Source organism: Nerophis lumbriciformis, linkage group LG10, assembly GCF_033978685.3.
Source record: "Nerophis lumbriciformis linkage group LG10, RoL_Nlum_v2.1, whole genome shotgun sequence".
NCBI classification, from domain to species: domain Eukaryota; kingdom Metazoa; phylum Chordata; class Actinopteri; order Syngnathiformes; family Syngnathidae; genus Nerophis; species Nerophis lumbriciformis.
Window position 1 is genome coordinate 35,797,340 of NC_084557.2, and position 23,449 is coordinate 35,820,788.

The window sequence follows — 23,449 nt, forward strand, 5'->3', positions numbered from 1 at the left end:
AACCGATACTGATAATTTCCGATATTACATTTTAACGCATTTATCGGCCATCTCTAGTATTTATGAAATATTAAATTTTTGTCACAAAAATCGCCAGTTGTTTTAAATGCAAATGCAAAATTAGATGCAAAAAAAGTTAGCATTCAAATGTTCGCATATTAATATTCGAAAAAAAATCCACGATTTTTAGGTTCATGTGAATGTTAGCAGGCTAACATTTGCTAGGAGCAGTTATTATACTTGTAAGATGGTGCCAATATAAAATTCATGATTAGTAGATTTGGAATGATAAAATTAGCTAAAATAATAGCATAAAACATTATCATGCTGAATTTAGTCTGCTAAGAATAGTAAGTATACTAGCAAGATAGTGCCAAGTATCAAAAGTCATTATTTTTAGGTTTGCACATTAAAAGTAACTAAAATGCTAGCATAAAACAGCATGCTGACATGTAAACAGTTAATATACTTGTAAAATGGTGCCAAATATCAAAATCCATGATTTTTTTATTTAAATATATGCAATTCGGTAATTGCTTGCATGCTGATATTAGAATACTAACATGGGAACTGGTAGGATACTTGCAATATGGTGCTTAGTATCAAAATCCATGATTTTTTTTATTTAAACATAATTTAGCTAAAATAGTAGACTAAAAAAAGGTTAGCAGGCTAACGCTGGCATGCTACGAACAATTATTATACTTGTAAAATGGCCCTAAGTAATTAAATATATTATTTATATGTTTAAAAGCAGAAAATTAGCTAAAAATAATAGCATAAAACGCTAGCATGCTAAAGTTAGCTTGCTGAAGTTAGCCTTGTAACATGGGAACAGTTAACAAACTTCCAAGATTGCACCAAATATCAAAATCCATGATGTTTAAACATTCAATTTGCTCAAATGCTAACATAAAACATCCTTATGCTACTGTTAGCATGCTAACAAGAGGCCAGTTAATGTATTTGCAAGATAGAACCAAGTATCAAAATCCATGATTGATTGGTTTAAAGCAGGGGTGTCAAACTCAAATACAGAGTGGGCCAAAATTTAAAACTGAACAAAGCCGCAGGCCAAGGTTGAACAAATTAACCTTTTAATAGGGACCCAAACACGTTTTGCATTGAATATTGAACAAGCAAAGCTTATATAACTTTATAGTGACATACAAAATCGAGTTTCAAATAATAATAATAATAATTAAAAAATATCAATGGCATATCAAATAAAATGTAAATAAAAATTGAATGCCTCTTTTCTATTTGCAGCCTTCTGAGGTAAATATCAACATTAACTTTTTCCACAGGCTAATAATAAATTTGAAAATAAAATAACAATAATGAATGAATCAAACATTCAAGCCTTGAAGTAGCGAGAGAAAGTGCATGAATAAAACGTTAATTATTGCTCAGTTTGCTACACTGATTTGCTTTAACACTGAATATGGAACAAGCAATGCTTATATAACTTAATAGTGCAAAATCAACGAAAAAACATCAATGGTATATTAAATACAATTTAAATAAAAAATTGAATGCCTCTTTTCTATTTGCAGCCTTCTGAGGTAAATAGCAACATTAATTTTTTCCACAGGCTAATAAATTTGAAAATAAAATAACAATGAATAAATCAACCATTCAGGCTTTTTTACTTCTCAGTTTGCAACACACTGATCTAATCTGATGTGCCCAAGCCAGATACCTGCCATCTTTTCTGGGATGCTAGTTCATTAATGTCGGGGCTCAGGTGGGCGGTGATAGCGGGGGGGGGGGGGGGGGGGGGGGGGTATATTGTAGCGTCCCGGAAGAGTTAGTGCTGCAAGGTGTTCTGGGTATTTGTTCTGTTGTGTTTATGTTGTGTTACGGTGCGGATGTTCTCCCGAAATGTGTTTGTCATTCTTGTTTGGTGTGGTTTCACAGTGTGGCGCATATTTGTAACAGTGATAAAGTGGTTTATGCGGCCACCCACAGTGTGACCTGTATGGCTGTTGAACAAGTATGCATGGCATTCACTTATGTGTGTGTAGAAGCCGCATAAATCATGTGACAGGGGCCGGCACCCTGTTTGTATGGAGGAAAAGCAGACGTGACGACAGGTTGTAGAGGACGCTAAAGGCAGTGCCTTTAAGGCACGCCCCCAATATTGTTGTCCGGGTGGAAATCGGGAGTAATTCGGAAGAATAGTTGCCCCGGGAGACTTTTGAGAGGGGCACTGAAAATTGGGAGGGTTGGCAAGTATGAGTATTAGCGGTGAATGCGGTGTTACAGCAGCACCGCCGCTGTATAATACCGGCGGGCCAGCTCTAATGTTAATTTGATATTGCCTCAAGGGCCAAATGAAATTACACGGCGGGCCAAATTTAGCCCGCGGGCCAGAGTTTGACATTCATGGTTTAAAATATCATTGGTGTGCCGTCAGGGCCAGCAAGGCCTTCTCTGCTGGCCTAACATAACCAAAAATCATGATCATAATTAAAGATAAAAGTATTTTGTTTTATTTATCGCTAAATATCTAAAAGTATTCATATTCTCTTCATGTCATATTATGCTCCTTCCAGGGTTGTGGTTTTTAGGTTATAGTTTGTATCCAATCAGAATTCAGCTAGCTTATGTTGCCATGCTGTACCAAATCTGCTCAAAGCCTTCAGAATCAACAATGCTGGCGTCTTTGCACTGTAAGTGAACGGACACATACAGTTGACAGACAGTTGCGATAGCCAATCAGATCATGAGTTGTTGTCAGTAAGGCCTTCTTAGCTGGCCTTACGCTGTGATTGGATACTCACTTGGGACTCCCAAGTGAGTATCCAATCACAGCAACATGTTGATTAGGTGGCAGATATATATATTTGCGAGGCCATTTTCAAGAAGGCTACATAAGAGAAACGACATCTTGTGAGACGAGGTCGGCCAACACAGGAAGCTATCCGGGCGGTGAAATGGTTTGCCCGTCACTTTCACACGAATCGACCGACTATGACCGACTACGACGATACCACTGGCTTATACAGCGTCGAATGGGCGCTACAAATTGTGAGTTCAATTATCTTATTTCTTAATTTTTTTATGTTTTATTTGTTTTATACAATTATTTGAATTTTGACAGTACCTTGGAGATATGTTTTAATTGCTGAAGCGGGTTTATTGAATATTAAATGCGCCGACAAATAGTCAGTTTTGTACACTGTTGAGGGGGTTCAATGACCAGTAGTGTGCAATTGTGTCTCTGTATCGTATCTCCAGCCGTTTCCATGTGGCGACATAAATGACGGTATTTTGAGAGGTGAAGTCAGACTAAGTAGGACATCACTGAAGGCCTAGGTGAGAAACGAACGGCCCATCCATTTTCTACCGCTTATTCCCTTTGGGGTCGTGGGGGGCGCTGGAGCCTATCTCAGCTACAATCGGGCAGAAGGCGGGGTACACACTGGACAAGTCGCCACTGTTAAATACATACAATTAGGTGAATAGTTAGCATAAAACATTAGCATGCTAATATTACCATGCTAACATGGGAACAAACTGTTAGTATACCGTACTTGTAAAATGGCGTCAAGTAGCAAAACTCAAGATTTGTAGGTTTACACAAATAAAATATGCTAAAATGTTTGCAAAATGTTTTATTTATGCTAATGTTAGTATGTTAAACATACAGGACAAAATACCAAAAGTGCCACGTTTTAATGTTCCTACAATATGCCATTTGATATCAGTGATCACATGCTAACATGCTAATAGTTCGCTTTTTGAGTTTTTGACATTGGAACAGTTTAAATTGGTTGAAAAAATAGGAAACTAAGAGATTGGGGCAGAGGGAGAGATCTCCATTCAATTTAGTGAAGTTTTAGTATGATTCGGTTTCAGACGAAAATTTTCACCAAAAATATGTCTGTAGCATTACAGTAAACACGCATTTATCAATCAATTGCGCTACCAAAATGTATAACCAAAATATGAGACACAGCTATCAATATGTGACATCTTAGTTTAGATCAGAGGTGTAAAACGTAAGGCCCGCGGGATGATTTTGCTAAGTATTAAAATGAGCCGAAATTTTTGAATGAAAGAAATTGCTATTCTAAATGTGTCCAGTAGATGTCTTAATAGCAATTATTTGTATCTGTGTAGATTATGCTATATATGTAAAAATAATAATAATAATAATAAACCACATGATGTTGGTACATCGGTACATCCTGTAATTTGATTTTAATATTTTTTTTTTATCTTGATAGATTGAAAATGAACACCAATGAGTTGACTGATGAACATTATCACATAATTTACCGTATTTTTCGGACTATAAGTCGCAGTTTTTTTCATAGTTTGGCCGGGGGTGCGGCTTATACTCAGGAGCGACTTATGTGTGAAATTATTAACACATTACCGTAAAATATCAAATAATATTATTTAGCTCATTCACGTAAGAGACTAGACGTATAAGATTTCATGGGATTTAGCGATTAGGAGTGACAGATTGTTTGGTAAACGTATAGCATGTTCTATATGTTATAGTTATTTGAATGACTCTTAAAATAATATGTTACGTTAACATACCAGGCACGTTCTTATTTATGCGTCATATAACGTACACTTATTCAGCCTGTTGTTCACTATTCTTTATTTATTTTAAATTGCATTTCAAATGTCTATTCTTGGTGTTGGGTTTTATCAAATATATTTCCCCACAAAATGCGACTTATACTCCAGTGCGACTTATATATGTTTTTTTCCTTTTTTATTATGCATTTTTGGCCGGAGTGACTTATACTTCGAAAAATACAGTATTCAAAAAGTATAAATAACGACAAATAAAGGTAGAATACTATTAACCGCAACATGTAAGTGTAAAAAAAACCCAACAACATTATGATTTGTACATTTTCAGAATGTGCTTGTTCTATTTTTAAACAAAGAAAACATTCTAAAGTTGTCTTTATTTTTAAGTTATCGTGCTGTGATATTACCAGTCAGGCCCACTTGGGAGTAGATTTTTCTCCATGTGGCCCCCAATCTAAATGAGTTTGACACCCCTGATTTAGATAGGTGATTATACATGTACACCTAATAATAAATAATTAGTGAATGTATAAAATACAGCATAAAAAGATACACAAAATAAGTTGTATGTATTAAATAAATAATTAAAAAAAAGATATCGAGGCAGTAATATTATGTCATTAACTTACAGCCATGCTGAATTATTGTATGAGGCTTTAGATGATGAAATCAATAGTTAGCTGTAATCAATACATAATTACACTGGGCCCTCTTCATTTGATTGGATATTGAAGTGTGGAGGTTCCATATGGTGGAAATCATTACTAATATGACTCATACATAAAGTTGAAAATAACATTATAATATAATGTTATTTATCTATTTATGTATATAATGATTATATTCATGAAGTGCATTGTACTGTATATTTGAATATATATGTGTGTGTGTGTGTGTGTGTGTGTGTGTGTGTGTGTGTGTGTGTGTAAGTGAAGAGGCTGATCTCACAGCTGGAGCCTATTGTGTTGCCACTGAATGAGTGCCGGGACGTGGGAGGATCATTATCCGAAGGCCTGGTCTCTGGATCAATATCAGAATTAATAAGGACAGCTGACTTCCAGCCGCCGATATCTCCTCATAGTCACCAGCTGAGATGTTTTGTGTCACCTTCTAACCGCTCGCCAGTTGTTCTTTTGGATCTTTGCTGCACAAAGTAAAGAATACGAGCCAAGTGTGTTGCAGGTGTGTTTATTGCACATCTTCTCTGGAGAATTATGCATAATTAAAGAGATAACTTCCACGTAGGTCATGTACGGTGACGTTTGCAAGCTGCAGGAGCATTTCAGCCCAGGCCTCCCGATCCTCAACCCCCTGCTGGTGCCAGGTCCGCTGGGCCGAGACCACCGTGCTCAGGACGAGACTCTCAAACTGATCCCCAGTCAGTGGCCGCCGATTCTGAGTCTTCAGCGTGTTGATCTTCTGCTGCATGGAGCTCAGACTTCTGGGGATGTTGTCATTGATGTGAGTCAAGAAGGACCGGCCCGGCCTCATGGATGCCATCTCCTCATCCAGGAGGAGAATGTTGTTGTCCTGGTTGAGTTCTAGCCCACCCAACAAAAACTGTAGGATGGGTTAAAAAAAACCAACCTAAAAAATACTGTGGTATACAACCCATGGCAAAAATGATGGAATCAGTAATCTTAGAGGACGTTCATTCAGTTTAATTTTGTAGAATAAAAACAGAAAACAGTCATGACACAAAACTGCAATCATTTTAAATGGCAACTTTCTGGCTTTAAGAAACACAAAAAGAAATCAAGAATATAAATTGTAGTAATCAGTAACAGCTTCATTTTTAGATCAAGCAGATTGAAAACATTATGGAATTACTCAATTCTAAGGAAAACAGTTATGAAAAACAAACATAAAAAACACACCACTAGTACTTTGGTGCCCCACCTCTGGCTTTTATAACAGCTTGCAATCTCTAAAGAATGAACTTACAAGTTACAACTTACGAGTTACAAACATTACTCCTCATCAGTCTTGATCCAATTTTCTCTGATTGTTTCTTTGGTCAACAGTATGCTTGCCTTTTACAACCTTCCCATGTTGTTTGTATTTGGTCCGGATTTCAACCCTCTCCTTTGTTTCAATTGACATCTCTCGTGTTGGAGCCATGATTCATGTCAAATCACCTGGTGCAACAGCTCTGCAAGGTGGTAACACTCCTTTTTAACTGCAGACTAATGAACAGATTTAATCTAATGCAGGTGTTAGCTATGGAAATGAAAATTGACATGGTGATTCCACAATTTTGTATCTGCTTGATCTGAAAATGAAACTGTTACTGACTACCACACGTTATTTTCTTGTTGTTTTTTTTGGTGTTTCTTTTTTTCTGCCATGCTATAGGTTTGTGTTGTGTCGGTTATCTGTTTTATTTTCTACAAAACTAAACAACTGAATGAACATCCTCCAAGTTTGTGATTCCATATTTTCCAGGGGTTGTAGTCTTAAATTAACCAAGGTGATGTTGTAATTTATTTTCACAGAACTGTGTTACCTCAAACATCAGGTTTGCATCAAACACCGGTGGGCCATTGGGATCTAAAACACAAACCACAACACATCTCGAGCAAATCTAAACTCTATAACACAGCACAACTGCTGAGGTGCATGCATCAACCTCGACAATTGTCATATTAGACCATTAACTAATAATAAAGGAGGCTTCCAAAAGTCTATGCATGCAGTCCAACCTTTACTTACCCTGCAGCGCTTGCTCAAACCAAAGACACAAAATGACCACCTGCCAAATTCTTAATTGCAGTTCTAGCGCCATTCTTCATTGGAGTTGTTTACACTTCTGCATCCTTCTACCTTCTCCTCTCGTCCTCTCTGGAATCCAGGCAGAGCAGTCAGAATACCGTGCATGTTTTTCCTCCCTGGAAAAAGGAATTCAAAGCCAGATGGCTATGATTTGAAGCACTAATATTTCACAGTCTGCCTTTTTATAGCCAAAGTGTTCAGACCTTTGAGTGAGCTAGAATTCATTGCATCGACTGAAATAATTTGTTAACAATTAGGAATTAATTACTAATTAAATAATCCCCTCTTGTCTTTTTTGATTCTGAAAATGTCCAAAAAATAAAAGCCGAATTACTGAGTTTAAACAGTTATCTGCTGTCCATCCATTTCCTGTACCGATTGCCCTCATTAATGTGACTGGGTTGCCGGTAAATTGGGTATCGTTTAAATTTGAACCCACCCTAGTACCAATTTGTTACTTTAAAAATGGTGCCAGTACGTAAAAACAGTGCCCAAACTGGTACTTAAAAAGTTGAAAACATGCACATTGTTGTAAAAAACAAAACAAATTTATTGTAATTTTTGTAGAATTTTGTGATATTCAAGTTGAACAGACTAGTATTTTAAATTGTCATAAACAAATTGCCATAGTTATTGCAGCAATACAGTACATAGAAAATATGGAAAAAAAGAAATCATTGAGTTGTAATGTCTGATGCTCAAAATTTCTGGTTTTCCTTAATGCAACTTCGCTCGCCGTGACCGTCATTGGTTCATAATGAAGAAGTGCTGTGTTGCGGTTGGCTAGGCTAACGCTGCTCTGCTAATGGTGTTATGAGGGCTTCTGTTAGCCTGATGTTGGAGTGCTGTCCTGTACCATTGTACACATTTTTTTTACATTTGTTTTGAGGATTCAGAACCCATTCATACTTCTGATTGTTGAGCGTGTTTGGACTTCCATGATAAGTTGATCAATAAAGTTTTGGACTGCCTATACATGCTCTAACATCCAAAAACCACTGCCTGGGAAGGATGGCATACCACCAGAAGTCATCAAGTGCGGCGACAGCACACTGAGGGAACATCTGTACGACCTCCTCTGTCAATGCTGGGAGGAAGGAGCAGTACCTCAGGACACGAGAGACGCCAACATCGTTACCTTGTACAAGAACAAGGGTGATAGAAGCGACTCTAACAACTACAGAGGAATATTTCTCCTAAGCATTGTAGGCAAAGTCTTCTCACGCGTCCTCCTGAACAGACTGCAGAAGCTTGCTGATAGAGTGTACACAGAGTCACAGTGTGGGTTCCGCTCAAAAAGATCAACCATTGACATGGTCTTCACCGTCAGGCAACTGCAAGAGAAGTGCAGAGAGCAGGACAAGCCCCGCTTTCTGGCCTTCATAGACCTGACCAAGGTGTTCGACCTCTTCACAGTCCTAGCGAAGATTGGCTGCCCACCGAGACTCCTGAGCATGATCTAGGCCAGGGGTCGGCAACCTTTACCAGTCAAAGAGCCATTTTGACCAGTTTCACAAATTATAGAAAACAATGGGAGCCGCAAAAATTTTTGAATTTTTAAATGAATTAACACTGCATACAAAGTTGTTTTTTTTTTGCTTTGTGCTATGTATAAACCAGGGGTCTCAGATGCCCACACCTTTATATGGAATTTTTGAGCTGGTGCGGCACGCAGGTTTTAACTGAATAGCGGTTGTCAGCGTCATGCGTGCCGTACTGGTACAGCATACAGCGCCCACTACAATCAACGTGATTGATCAGCCACATGTTGAATGGGGCTTCCGCTTGCTCACGTGGGTGACAGCAAGGCATACTTGGTCAACAACCACACAGGTTACACTGACGGTCGCGGTATAAAAAAAAACTTTAACACTCTTACTAATAATGCGCCACACTGTGAACCCACACCAAACAAGAATGACAAACACATTTCGGGAGAACATCTGCACCGTAACACAACATAAACACAACAGGACAAATACCCAGAATCCCATGCAGCCCTAACTCTTCCGGGCTACATTATACACCCCCGCTACCAAACCCCGCCCACCTCAACCGACGCACAGAGAGAGGGGGGGGGGGGGATTGATGTGTGAGGGAGCAGGTTTGGGGTGGGGGCGGGGTTTGGTGGTAGCAGGGGTGTATAATGTAGCCCGGAAGAGTCAGGGCTGCATGGGATTCTGGGTGTTTGTTCTGTTGTGTTTATGTTGTGTTAAGGTGCAGATGTTCTCCCGAAATGTGTTTGTCATTCTTGTTTGGTTTTGGTTCAAAGTGTGGCGCATTATTAGTAAGAGTGTTAAAGTTGTTTTATATGGTCACCGTCAGTGTAACCTGTGTGGCTGTTGACCAAGTATGCCTTGCTGTCACGTACGTGTGCAAGCAGAAGATGTATATTGTACAACAAGTGTTGGGCTGGCACGTTGTTAATACAGATTGTAGAGGGCGCCAAATGTTGTACCATCATGGCACGCCCTTATTATAGCTGTAAGGGTGAAAATCGGTGAATATTAATCCCGGGAGTTTTCTGCGAGAGGCACTGAAATCCGGAAGTCTCACGGGAAAATTGGGGGGTTCAGCAAGTAAGCTGCTGAGCCGCATCAGAGTGACCAAAGAGCCGCATGCGGCTCCGGAGCCGCGGGTTGCCGACCCCTGACCTAGTCGTTCCATGGCGGCATGAAGGGCACAGTTCAATATGACGGCTCGACGTCAGATGCCTTCGACATCCGCAGTGGCGTCAACAGGGCTGTGTCCTCGCTCCCACTCTCTTAGGCATCTTCTTTGCCGTTCTGCTGAAGCACGCCTTCGGATCATCGACCGAGGGTGTTTACTTCCACACTCGGTCAGACGGCCGACTGTTCAACCTGGCTCGCCTAAAAGCAAAGAGCAAGGTCCGGGAGGTAACTATCAGAGACATGCTGTTTGCAGATGACGCAGCTCTGGCCACCCACACAGAAGAAAAGCTACAGAGCCTGATGGACCGCTTCGCAAAGGCATGTGACGAGTTCAGCCTGACTATCAGTCTGAAGAAGACAAATGTGATGGCCCAAGATGCTGAACCACCCTGTATCATCATCAACGACTATGAACTAGAGGTCGTCAGCCAGATCACATACCTTGGCTCCACCATCACCGACAACCTCTCACTGGAACCAAAGATCAAAGAAAAGTTCGGCAAGGCATCCACAACCTTGGCCAGGTTGTCGCAAAGAGTGTGGAACAACAGCATGCACCAAGATCGCTGTGTATCGTGCCTGCGTGCTAAGCACTCTCTTGTACGCCAGTGAATCCTGGTCTCTGTACTCCTCGCAGGAGAAGAGGCTAAGTGTCTTTCACATGCGCTGCCTCCGTCGCATACTCGGGATTACATGTAGCGATTGTGTGACAAACAATGAGGTGCTGATGCAAGCCAAGATTCCTAGAATGGTCACTCTCCTCCGTCAGCGTCGCCTTCGATGGCTGGGCCATGTGCGTCGAATGGACGATGGTCGGATCCCCAAAGACATCCTCTACTTAGAGCTTGCCTCTAGCAAGAGGACAACGGGGCGGCCACATCTCCGCTTCAAGGATGTCTGCAAGCGTGACCTGAAGGCGCTCGACATGGACCTGAACACCTGGGAAGAGCTTGCTCAGGACAGATCCAGCTGGGGACACATCGTGAACACTGGACTGAAAGCTGGCGAGGCAAAACTCCGCCAGCTTGCAAATGAGGAGCGAGCTCAGAGAAAGAGAAAGTCACTACATCCTGCAGCTGACTCGACCTACAAATGCACCAAGTGCAACAGAGACTGTCACTCCCATGTGGGTCTGTACAGCCACAGCAGACGCTGCATGACCAACTAAAACATATCCAAGGGGCGCCAATCCATTGTCTTTTGAGACTTACGGATGCCAACAACATCCAAAAACCTTCAACAGTATTTTAAATACATATAAATATTTGTGTAATGTTGTAACAGGCACTGTCATGATAACATGTAATATTTGCAGTATTATGGTAATTTCAATCAGGACTGAAATTTTTTTGGGGGAGTTGCTATTTGTGTCAACAACTACTACTACTACTAATCTTGGCAGGCTTCATGAGAGCCAATGACTACTTTGAGACAAATGATGATCCAGAAGACCTTATCTTTTTGAGCCTGAATATACGAAGGAGGATGAGCTACAGGTTTTAGAAGCACTCAGCTTCTGCAGGTTTTAGAAGCTGAGTGCTTCTAAAACCTGCAGTGAAACATTAAGCCATTATGTAGCACTAGCGCTAAGTGCCAAACATTTCTTTGACAAAAAAAAGAACATGTTAAACCCCGTTTAGCTGGTAAATTCAGCGTGGTCCTCACCCCTCAGATTAAAAATGTTGAAAGGCCGTTACTACGTGGGTTCCCTCCGGGTACTCCGGCTTCCTCCCATCTCCAAAGACATGCACCTGGGGATAGGTTGATTGGCAACACTAAATTGGCCCTAGTGTGTGAATGTGAGTGTGAATGTTGTCTGTGTTGGAAAAATCGTTTCTGGGCTGTAGAACAGGCATGTCAAACTCTTTTTCATTGAGGGCCACATCTCAGTTATGGCTGTTCTCAGAGGACCGCTTGTAAAAGTGAATAATATATTAATTTAAATGTATGTGTGTGTGTGTGTATATATATATATATATATATATATATATATATATATATATATATATATATACAGCCCTTACCTTTGGGCTGGTACCGAGGGCGACTGTGTTGACCAGTTTGACGCGTGTAAATCTTAGAATGTCCAGTACTGTAGAACTGTGTTTGGATATGACAATCCGTTTATTACAAGCTATCTAAATTAAATCAAATGTAAGTTGTATAACAAAGTATGCTAACCTTGAATGGCACATTATAACAGCATTGTCACCACAAGTCACGACAAGACACCACACGGTCGAAAACTGTTTGTCCTCCAATCGCCCTGCCCATGCTCACACCTGAACCCAATTTAAGGAGGCTGCCATGGTAACCCCACCATAGCAACAGTCCCCTCCCTGTCGACACTTCCTGGTTCTTAACAGGAAGTGGGCGGAGCAATCTGCCAAAAAAGGAAATACAACATGCTGAACCCAACAATCAATTAGAGAAAATAAAATAAAAGCATTATAAACAAAAAGGGAAATTTGGCTCCAACAATATATATATATATATATATATATATATATATATATATATATATATATATATATATATATATATATATATATATATATTAAGTTAAGGTACCCATGATTGTCACACACACACTAGGTGTGGCGAAATTATTCTCTGCATTTGACCCATCATTCTTGACCACCCCCTGGGAGGTGAGGGGAGCAGTGAGCAGCAGCGGTGGCCGCGCCCGGGAATCATTTTTGGTGATTTAACCCCCAATTCCAACCCTTGATGCTGAGTGTCAAGCATATATATATTTGACACCGAAAGGAACACGCCGTAGATAATGGATGGATATTTGCCTATGCATTCAATTATTATATAACTTTCACATGCGCTGTAAACAAAAATCCTTGGATTTTGCTGCAAAAAACTGGCAGCTTATTCTGCAGTATTTTGCCATAAGATTTTTTTTTACGGAATATTAATATAAATGGAATGGAAAAATTAGTAACAATGTTTTTTTACGGTAAAATTAATGCCACGGACCTGCCAGTTTTTTTTACCATAAAATCTACAGTTGTCATTTTTATATTGTTTTATTGTATATGTAAAGACAGTACCAAAAAAAAATGGCAGCCCAGTCACCAGAATTTCAACATGAAGTGTATTGTAATTTTTACAGTCTACAATTCCATGGATAACTTTCATTAAAATCCCAAATCAAGCAGATTATTAAGTATTTATTTTTATTTTAACAAAAATGTTTTGACATACTATTTATTTATAACATAATATTTTGTTGCATTATCAGACAGAATGTAAGTTGTAAGTTGCAATTGCATGCACTATGTGTATTTTTTTAAATGTCAACATGGAAAGAACAAATACATTTAGTAATAAAAGATAAAGTACTTTATCAATGCATATTATTTACAGCTTTTGCGGGCCACTTTAAATGATGTGGTGGGCCACATCTGGCCCACCGGCCAGGCATTGACTTTGACACATGTGCACTATCCATCCATCCATCCATCTTCTTCCGCTTATCCGAGGTCGGGTCGCGGGGCCAGTAGCCTAAGCAGGGAAGCCCAGACTTCCCTCTCCCCAGCCACTTCGTCCAGCTCCTCCCTGGGGATCCCGAGGCGTTCCCAGGCCAGCCAGGAGACATAGTCTTCCCAACGTGTCCTGGGTGGCCTCCTACCAATCGGACGTGCCCTAAACACCTCCCTAGGGACTCCCTAGAGATTTTCGGGAGAGGCACTGAAATTCGGGAGTCGCCCGGAAAATTTGGGAGGGTTGGCAAGTATGCTACTAGGGAGGCGTTCGGGTGGCATCCTGACCAGATGCCCGAACCACCTCATCTGGCTCTTCTCGATGTGCACCAGAACAACTTATAAGTGGGCACGGACTGTGTTGATGACGTCACCACAGCTAGTTTCTGATCAAATTTCAAGTGTTTAATTGATTGATTGATTGATTGAGACTTTTATTAGTAGATTGCACAGTACAGTACATATTCCGTACAATTGACCACTAAATGGTAACACCCCAATACGTTTTTCGACTTGTTTAAGTCGAGGTCCAAGTTAATCAATTCATGGTACAAATATATACATCAGCATAATACAGTCATCACACAAGTTAATTATCAGAGTATATACATTGAATTATTTACATTATTTACAATCCGGGGGATGGGATGTGGAGGGGGTTGGGGCGGGGATACTTCAATTCCATCCCTCTGTTACCCTGTTTGTTACTACCATAACGGTCTCTTCTATTTACACCGAAATTGACTTTCTGCAGTGTTTTTGTAACAGGCAGTTATAGATGAATAGGCGTAACAGAACTTTTAAACATGTGAACAATTGCCCATATTAACAAAATATTGAATCCCAATCCATACTCCGTACCACTCGGTGGCGCAAAAAGCAATGCCATTCGCCATTGAAAAAGACAAAGAAGAAGAAGAAGTAGTGTCAGCTGACCGTCAAAAAGTTTATTTACTTCCGGTGCTTCGCTGCATCTTCATGGGAAAGTAGCGAAGTTAAAGGTGGGTGTGACGCTTTAGTATTAATATTCTCACTTATTTCTGGCAAAATTACAGTCATGTAAAATCACGGTTGTGTGATTTTTTTCAACGCTATATAGAACTGAGCCAACGTGTGCTAACCAGCTTCTATACATTACAGCTCACGTTAGCATAGCATCGCTGTCGCTATTACTCGGTGGTGGTGGGATTGCATCTAACAATGTGTGTTATTGTCTCTCAGCTACACAAAATTTTCATATTACATAGATATATATTATACTTGTAGTACATATCAGGTCATCGCATTTTTTTTCTGGAGTCTACGTTTGTTATGCCCAGAATTTGGTACTATTTTTTTATATATATATCAAGACTATTGTGTGTTTTACTTTAACTAGTTATACAATAGACATGTATAATAAGCTGCTTTCTGATGGTTTTCCCCCCAATGTTGATGAAAGCCATATTGTTGGAAAATGTAGTGCTGCTGTATCAAAGTGTGTCACAGTCAGCCTCCCCTCAGAGACTACAATAATACAACTTTGCCTGAGACTTAACTGAAGTTAGCTTACTTGGTTTTAAACACAGTGGTACCTGTAAAATAATTCCCTAAAACCGAATCCAACGAAAAGTGGAGAGTACGAAAACATCTTCCCTGAAGTCCTCCGAATCCTCCCACACATTGAAACCCCCTAATGTTGTTTGTCTTCTGTTGTTGGTCCCAGTCAGGCATCAGAGATGGAGTCCAGTGAGGAGGGGGGCTTCAGTGTTGGGGGGGAAGAGAACTACTTCCAAGGCTACACCTTCACTGACCGCTCCCACTCCAGCCGTGTGGTTAAGAGCATCATGGACTTGTGTTTGGAGGACGGCCTGTTTGCTGATGTCACCATCACGGTGGACAGCAAAGAGTTCCACTTGCACAGACTCGTGCTGTCAGCGCAGAGCAGTTTCTTCCGCTCCATGTTCACGTCCAACCTCAAAGAGTCCCGCAATCGCGCTATTGAGCTGAAAGATGTAAGTGCCGCCGTCTTCCAGCTGCTGATTGACTACATCTACCATGGCACCATCAAATTGAGGGTGGAAGAGCTGCAGGACACGTATGAGATGGCAGACATGTACCAGTTAACTGCTCTCTTTGAGGAATGTTCTCGCTTTCTTTCACGGACTGTGGAGGTCAAGAATTGCCTACAGGTGAGTTGTTTGTTTTTCTCTTTGTTATGCTAAAGCGAGAATTTATGATGACTGGGTGTTATTCAGGTGATGTGGCTTGCAGACCGGCACAGTGACCAGGAGTTGTACACCTCGGCCAAACACTGCGCTAAAATTCACTTGTCCCAACTTAACGGGACAGAGGAATTCCTCAATTTGCCTCTCTGTCTGCTATTAGACGTCATTAAAGGTAGTACTTGTTCATGCTCTGCCACAACCAAACAAATGTCTCAATGGGATGTTGTTTCTTCAGATGGAGTTCCAAGCTCCCAGAATCCAACTGTGGCCATTGAGTCATGGATAAATCACAACAAGGTGGAGCGGGAGGAGTTTGCATGTATTCTCCAAGAAAATCTCAAGGTAATATTTTGTTTACCAAAGACAACTGTGTATTCTATTCAGTTATTTTTTTGTCAGGAGCAATACAATGGAACCTCGGTATATAAACTTGGTTCCTAAACAGGGTTCGTAAATATAAAAGTTTGTATGGTGAAGCAAATGTTTCCGAAAGAAACAATACAAACATGAATAGTGGGGTCCAACCTCGACAAAAGTCCATATTTTGATAAAAGTTTATACACCTTATAAAGCACTATACAGTACTGCATATCAAACAAACTTAATGAGGGGTTGAAGGATGGATGGACTTTCTATTTAATAGCAAAGACAAAACAATCCACACCCTGTCTACACACACACATTGTCACTAGCCCTGTGGTGCACTCACAGTTTGAAAAACTAATTTAACTTTAACAGCCAGGACACCAAATGGTTACAAATAAAAAAATAAAATCTACTACACCCCATTGGTTAATCTTCTTTGCGTACAGTGAAAGGAAAGCGGGAGGAAGAGTCGACAACGCTGTGGATATTTCCTAAATGTTTCAAATCACACATTGCTTGCCCATTGCTTTCTTTGGAGTCATGTTGAGCTAGCAAAACTAGAAAACATGTTGTAAAAAGCACACAAGGTAGCACAGTCGCCAACACCAACGCTGTGGTGACTGAATGAACAGTGAGCACTGGAGAGCGATCAGCCCGACCACAATCAATCTATCAAAGTTTATTTATGTAGCCCTTAATCACAAGTGTCTCAAAGGGCTGCACAAGCCACAACGACACCCTCGGCTCAGATCTCACATCAGGGCAAGAAAAAAACTCAACCCAATGGGCACAATGAGAAATGATGTGGGGCGACCGGTGCAATGGATGTCGAGTGGATCTAGTTAATAGTGTGAGAGTCCAGTCCATAGTGGGGCCAGCAGGGGATCATCTGAAATAGAGACAAGTCAGCAGCGCAGAGACGTCCCCAACTGATGCACAGAGGAGTGGTCCACCCCGGGTCCCGACTTTGAACAGCTAGCGCGTCATCTGTGGTCACCTGATAACCTATCCACGCAGGAGATGGGGGGCAGAGCAGAAAAGAGATGGCAGATCAACTGGTCTAAAAGGAGGGTCTATTTAAAGGCTGGAGTATACAAATGAGTTTTAAGATGGGACTTAAATGCTTCTACTGAGGCAGCATCTCTAACTGTTCCCGGTAGGGCATTCCAGAGTGCTGGGGCCCGAATACAAACCCCATTTCCATATGAGTTGGGAAATTGTGTTAGATGTAAATATAAACAGAATATAATGATTTGCAAATCCTTTTCAACCCCTATTCAATTGAATGCACTACAAAGACAAGATATTTGATGTTCAAACTCATAAACTTTATTTTTTTTTTGCAAATAATAATTAACTTAGAATTTCATGGCTGCAACACGTGCCAAAGTAGTTGGGAAAGGGCATGTTCACCACTGTGTTACATCACCTTTTCTTTTAACAACATTCAATAAACGATTGGGAACTGAGGAAACTAATAGTTGAAGCTTTGAAAGTGTAATTCTTTCCCATTCTTGTTTTATGTAGAGCTTCAGTCGTTCAACAGTCCGGGGTCTCCGCTGTCGTATTTTACGCTTCATAATGCGCCACACATTTTCGATGGAAGACAGGTCTGGACTGCAGGCGGCCCAGGAAACTAGCTGCACTCTTTTTTTACGAAGCCACGCTGTTGTAACAGGTGCTGAATGTGGCTTGGCATTGTCTTGCTGAAAGAAGCAGGGGCGTCCATGAAAAAGACGGCGCTTAGATGGCAGCATATGTTGTTCCAAAACCTGTATATACCTTTCAGCATTAGTGGTGCCTTCACAGATGTGTAAGTTACCCATGCCTTGGGCACTAATGCACCCCCATACCATCACAGATGCTGGCTTTTGAACTTTGCGTCGATGACAGTCTGGATGGTTCGCTTCCCCTTTGGTCCGGATGACACGATGTTGAATATTTCCAAAAACAAATTTGAAATGTGGACTCGTCAGACCACAGAACACTTTTCCACTTTGCATGAGTCCATCTTAGATGATCTTGGGCCCAAAGCAGCCGGCGGCGTTTCTGGATGTTGTTGATAAATGGCTTTTGCTTTGCATAGTAGAGCTTTAACTTGCACTTACAGATGTAGCGACAAACTGTATTTAGTGACAGTGGTTTTCTGAAGTGTTCCTGAGCCCATGTGGTGATATCCTTTAGAGATTGATGTCGGTTTTTGATACAGGGATCGAAGGTCACGGTCATTCAATGTTGGTTTCCGGCCATGCCGCTTACGTGGAGTGATTTCTCCAGATTCTCTGAACCTTTTGATGATATTATGGACCGTAGATGTTGAAATCCCTAAATTTCTTGCAATTGCACTTTGAGAAACGTTGTTCTTAAACTGTTTGACTATTTGCTCACGCAGTTGTGGACAAAGGGGTGTACCTCGCCCCATCCTTTCTTGTGAAAGACTGAGCATTTTTTGGGAAGCTGTTTTTATACCCAATTGCACCCACCTGTTCCCAATTAGCCTGCACACCTGTGGGATGTTCCAAATAAGTGTTTGATGAGCGTTCCTCAACTTTATCAGTATTTATTGCCACCTTTCCCAACTTCTTTGTCACGTGTTGCTGGCATCAAATTCTAAAGTTAATGATTATTTGCAAAAAAAAAAGTGTTTATCAGTTTGAACATCAAATATCTTGTCTTTGTAGCATATTCAATTGAATATGGGTTGAAAATGATTGGCAAATCATTGTATTCCGTTTATATTTATATCTAACACAATTTCCCAACTTATATGGAAACGGGGTGTGTAGAAAACGCTTTATAGCCCGCAGACTTTTTTGGGGCCTCTGGGAATCACTAATAAACTGGAGTTTGCAGATTTCTGGATATGCTGCACAATGCACAATGGATATGCTGCCGGGCACAAAATTGCTGCTCTGAAAGGTAACATTCATACACAGAAACAAGGGTTGTCAAATCGAAAGGTTGGTACAACGGGGTTCATATATCAAGCTTTCATTGTATAATGCTGCATTATAGTGACATATAACTTTTTCTTGAGCCTAATTACATAATTAACTGATTCATAATTAACTACTACATACAATTACATAATACATAGTCGCCTGATACACATGTAACATTGCATGTAGAAGAACAAGGACATTGTCATGTCAATTCTGTCAAAGTGGCGATATGATCACTTGTCATTCTTTAAGAGTATTTTCGTTGTTTGTTCGCAGGAAATCGGTGAGAACGTCCACTTTTATCTGATCGGTAAGGAGGACACGAGGACACACTCTCTGGCTGTGTCGCTTCACTGCGATGAGGACGATGCCATCAGCGTTAGCGGTCAGAACAGTTTATGCCACCAGATCACTGCCGCCTGCAAGCATGGAGGCGACCTCTACGTGGTGGGCGGTTCCATCCCCCGACGCATGTGGAAGTGCAACATGCACACCATGGACTGGGAGCGTTGTGCGCCCCTTCCCAGAGATCGCCTCCACCACACTATGGTGTCGGTGTCGAGTGAGGACGCCATCTACTCGCTAGGTGGTAAGACGCTGCAAGACACGCTCTCTAACGCCATCATCTACTACACGGTGAAGGACAACATGTGGACAGAGACCAGCCAGCTGGACACAGCGGTGTCGGGAGCCGCCGGTGTCAACTTGGGAGGCACCATCTACCTGCTCGGAGGGGAGGAGAATGACATGGACTTCTTTACCAAGCCGTCACGCCTCATTCAGTGTTTTGACACGGCGTTGCAGAAGTGCCAGATAAAACCTTACATGCTGCCATTTGTCGGGTGCATGCATGCCGCCGTCCACATGGACGTGATCTTCATCGTGGGGGAAGGAGACTCGCTGGTTTGCTACAACCCTTTACTGGAGAGCTTCACCCGCCTGCGTTTTCCCGAGGCGTGGAGCTGCGTTCCTTCTCTGTGGAAAGTAGCAAGCTGCAACGGATGCATATACGTTTTCAGGGACAAATGTAAGAAAGGTGACGCAAACACGTTAAAGTTCAACCCAGCCACGTCTGTCGTGTCTGTCATCAAAGGTATAAAGATCCTCCTCACGAACTGGCAATTTGTTTTGGCCTAACATCTCTTTAGTGTAAACGCTTCCACTGTGGAATCTCATGTGGCTGTACACTACAGAGACACAAGTATTGAGACACATCTTTAAATCAGGCTAAGTTCCCTTCAAGTTGAATTTACGAAGACATTTTAGACAATGAGCTTTCAGCTTTATAGGAACACATTTGGTGTGGAAGAACTTTGTCGCCAAACACATTTTTAGAACGAAGTACATCGGTGATCGTGTCCTAGTCGTGGAATGTCATTTAAACTCTACACTGTCGATTCGCAAAAAAAGTTGTTTTAGCAGTTTTAGGATCACACTCTTCAGTACATTTGTAAATAAATAATTCTCCTGTCTAAGGAAGAAATCTTAAAACAACCAAAAACTCATCTTCCTCAACAGTGTGGGTTGAGCAAAATATGACAAACCCAAATAGTAGACCAATGTTGTTAAATGTATTATACTTGGACTTCTACTAATACTGCAGCTACCCTCATTCCTACCGCTAATAATAATGTTTGACTACAATCCCTTTCAGCATTTTCCAGTCGTAAATACAGGTGGTCCTCAGGCTACAAACAAATTATGTTCATAGATTGTGATGTAAGTCAAGTTTTAGCGTAGAAAAGCATCCGGAGACTGCAGACCTCCCCCAGGCCCTATACCTCCCAATAGTAAAAAAGTGCTGAATCCAGAAGGTGATCCAGATCACCCCCAAAATGTAATCACATGTTCCTTATCCCGTTTTTTTTTTATTTCCTGAAGGTTAAAAGAAAATCACTTATGACTCAGCTGGTTTAACCTAATCAGTTGTTCTTTTTCCCATTTTGTTTTTTCCTGGAAGTTTCATGAAAATCAGCCTTTTTAATTATTTTGCTAACTGATGTCAACAATTACATAAACTAGTAATTAGTCACTCACACTGTGCACATAACTACATTAAGGTCATATAAAGTACAGTAATACAAAGATTAAATGAAATGTAAGTTTATCAAAAAGGAGAACAACTGCGAGTCCTAACAGATTTATTGGGAGGAGGAACTCTCCATAATGAGACCACTATGCTGATTAGTTCTCAGTGTCCATTTTATAAAGAAGATCCCTCCACACATTTAAAAATACCATCTTTATCCGTGATGATGGTAGCAGTGTTTGAGCAGGTTGGACAAGGCTTGCACCCATTTTTTCTCCACTGAGCATTTATCAAGTCTAATTTCACCTCACTTTCTACTTTCCTTTGTTTGTGTGCTACCCCTCGAAGATTCTGCCTCACGTTTGGGAGACATAATGAAGTGCAAAACGTTAACTATTAAGCTTATATAGTGTATACAGACCAAAATTAAGTTATTTGTGTGAGCGCGTTTGTAAGAAGAAATGTGTCCGCTACAGTGTCAAAGTGTGGCCACAGTAAAACCTTTATTACAAGGAATATTAGTTAGTAACAATCTCAACCATCAAGTCTACAAATAAGTTAGCTGTGGTTAAGGTGTAAAAAACACCTAACTTTTAATGGTGACAGACATCTCATTTTTAACATTCTTTTCATGCAAGTGTAAAAAAACTCAACTTTGACAAGTGAGTCTACTTTGAGGCCAATTCATGTATCAATAATTTCTCAACTCTTTGTCTCTGTCTCTGTAATCTCACGCGTTTACAGCCTTTCTCTGCTCTCTGCACGCGATCGCATTAATGATATATGACACTTTTTGGACGACAAACTTTGCAGAAAGCAGAAGAACCAAGTTCAAAATGCCCACATTTCCACCAGCTGTAGGTGTTGTGTTCAGGTGCTTCTATAGTTGTGTTTACCAAGCAGGTTTATTTTGCCATAATCAGTGTAAAAACAGTCTGGCTATGTTACCTCTACCGCTTGGCTTGTTATTGTCGTTTTAGCTGAGAAGTTGCCTAATCTGTAACCAATTATGAACACGTCAACATGTTTATTCCCCATGTGCATGAATAATAATAAGAGGCATATTAACAGGACAGTAGTAACTCAACTTACGAGGCTAATTTGTTTTGTGACGGAGCTCTTAACTTAAAACACTTGTATTGCAAATCAAGGTCTGCCATTGAAGTTAATTGAAATCAATTTAATTGGGGCATGACCCCACCCGCACCCCCAAAACAGCACAATTTTAACATGTAACCTGCCTTTTAAAAAGAATAACAAACTTAGATGAGAAATATTTTATACAAATAAACAATAATGTACTAAAAACAACTACAATAGTTTTATGAAGTAATGTAATAATAATGTACAGTGTTTACTTTGAAGAGTGGACTGTTTGTCTGTCAAACACACCATCAGCAGCGTCTCCATATTTTCATGGGTAAATGTCTGCCGTTTAAACATTTATTTTAACATTCTTGGCTGGCGTTCGACACATGTTCCTCCAGTATGGTGCAGACTTCACCAAGTTGGCGCCACACTCTGTCACATTTGTGATAATTTCTTTCTTTAATTCAGTGATATAACACTTGCATTCTTCCTTCCAAACTACGTCCATTTCTAGCTATAAACTCATACTAGCGAGTAAACCCAGATGTTTTTGCCATACCAACTAAAGGTGGGGCTGCTTTTAACTCAAATCTTTGCCTGAAACTTAAAGCATGACAATTAGCCGAGAGACTGCTCTTATCTCAAAACACTCTTAAGTTGAGGTACCACTGTGCATGGTAATGAAGTGTTTTGTAGATGTCTGACGTTGATGTGCATAAATATACTACGTGAAGCAGTTTTTTTTTTAGTTTTTTTTTCAAATGTTCTTGTCTTAAAACTGTGTTTTCGGTGTACTCGTTTCTTGTCAAATATATCGTTGTTATTTCACTGGCCTTATGTGCGCATTGCATTGCCGAGGAGAAGCGAGAGGGCGCATGCATAGACGCTGCGTGTTTTGTGTCCTTGGTTGACAAAAAGGGAGTGGAAGGAGGGGAAAGCTCCTACAACTTTGATCCCATTGATGTGTCGCAGGAGGCTGTGCAGCTGAAACCCAAGCCCGGTTACATGTCAGACTTTGTGAACTATTCTAAGCGGCAGTTGCTGACGCTGAGAAGAGCCCTGCATATGCGCCTCAATAAGAACTCACGATTGCAACCCAAAGCTGACGTGCGTTTTGCACCGTGCATCACAGCCCAACATGGTGGTGGATTTGGATGAACTTGAGGCTTTTGTCCGTACTCCTACAGGGATGTTGAATGACTGGTTGAGATGGGGATTTAGTGTGAAGGTGGATTGCTAGGAGCTCTACTGACCTTGGGGGACAGAGCAGAATTCCTGAAGGGACACATGGTTTGGAGTGACAAGGCCATCTGTGAGG

General features: G+C 40.8%; 2 protein-coding genes and 1 long non-coding RNA gene across 9 annotated transcripts; 2 read left to right on the forward strand and 1 right to left on the reverse strand.

The window, feature by feature from the left end:
• The first annotated feature begins 2,887 nt into the window (after positions 1-2,887).
• On the forward strand, positions 2,888-6,104 carry LOC140679055 (uncharacterized). Its single transcript, XR_012050642.1, has 3 exons — positions 2,888-3,033; positions 5,491-5,742; positions 5,806-6,104. It is a non-coding gene; the product is annotated as an uncharacterized lncRNA (long non-coding RNA).
• On the reverse strand, positions 5,733-12,387 carry LOC133612367 (protein FAM180A). Of its 6 annotated transcripts, none has more exons than XM_061969717.2 (5): positions 12,186-12,385; positions 12,029-12,104; positions 7,313-7,448; positions 7,067-7,110; positions 5,733-6,120 (listed from the first exon to the last, which is right to left on the reverse strand). In XM_061969717.2, the coding sequence occupies exons 3-5, from the start codon at positions 7,350-7,352 to the stop codon at positions 5,773-5,775; spliced, it is 432 nt and encodes a 143-aa protein (XP_061825701.2). In that variant the 5' UTR covers positions 7,353-7,448; positions 12,029-12,104; positions 12,186-12,385; the 3' UTR covers positions 5,733-5,772. The 6 variants fall into 6 exon arrangements, with proteins under 6 accessions (XP_061825701.2, XP_061825699.2, XP_061825698.2 ...); XM_061969715.2 differs by having other exon boundaries at positions 7,273-7,448; positions 12,186-12,380; XM_061969714.2 differs by lacking the exon at positions 12,029-12,104 and having other exon boundaries at positions 7,384-7,448; positions 12,186-12,387.
• A 2,009-nt stretch (positions 12,388-14,396) lies between these two features.
• kbtbd4 (kelch repeat and BTB (POZ) domain containing 4) lies at positions 14,397-23,448 on the forward strand. Of its 2 annotated transcripts, none has more exons than XM_061969712.2 (5): positions 14,397-14,499; positions 15,204-15,669; positions 15,736-15,877; positions 15,941-16,047; positions 19,290-23,448. In XM_061969712.2, the coding sequence occupies exons 2-5, from the start codon at positions 15,217-15,219 to the stop codon at positions 20,148-20,150; spliced, it is 1,563 nt and encodes a 520-aa protein (XP_061825696.1). In that variant the 5' UTR covers positions 14,397-14,499; positions 15,204-15,216; the 3' UTR covers positions 20,151-23,448. The 2 variants fall into 2 exon arrangements, with proteins under 2 accessions (XP_061825696.1, XP_061825697.1); XM_061969713.2 differs by having other exon boundaries at positions 14,444-14,499; positions 15,208-15,669.
• Position 23,449: the final 1 nt, after the last annotated feature.

Excerpts from the sequence above, each read along its gene's own strand:
- LOC133612367 (XM_061969714.2), bottom strand. Across the intron at positions 7,111-7,383 it reads AGAGAGGACGAGAGGAGAAG|ATCCCAATGGCCCACCGGTG; the intron begins GTAGAAGGATGC and ends TTTGTGTTTTAG. Across the intron at positions 6,121-7,066 it reads ATGCAAACCTGATGTTTGAG|TTTTTGTTGGGTGGGCTAGA; the intron begins GTAACACAGTTC and ends CCCATCCTACAG.
- kbtbd4 (XM_061969712.2), top strand. The coding sequence starts at position 15,217 with ATGGAGTCCAGTGAGGAGGGGGGCTTCAGTGTTGGGGGGGAAGAGAAC. Across the intron at positions 15,878-15,940 it reads GCTATTAGACGTCATTAAAG|ATGGAGTTCCAAGCTCCCAG; the intron begins GTAGTACTTGTT and ends TTGTTTCTTCAG. Across the intron at positions 16,048-19,289 it reads TTCTCCAAGAAAATCTCAAG|GAAATCGGTGAGAACGTCCA; the intron begins GTAATATTTTGT and ends GTTTGTTCGCAG.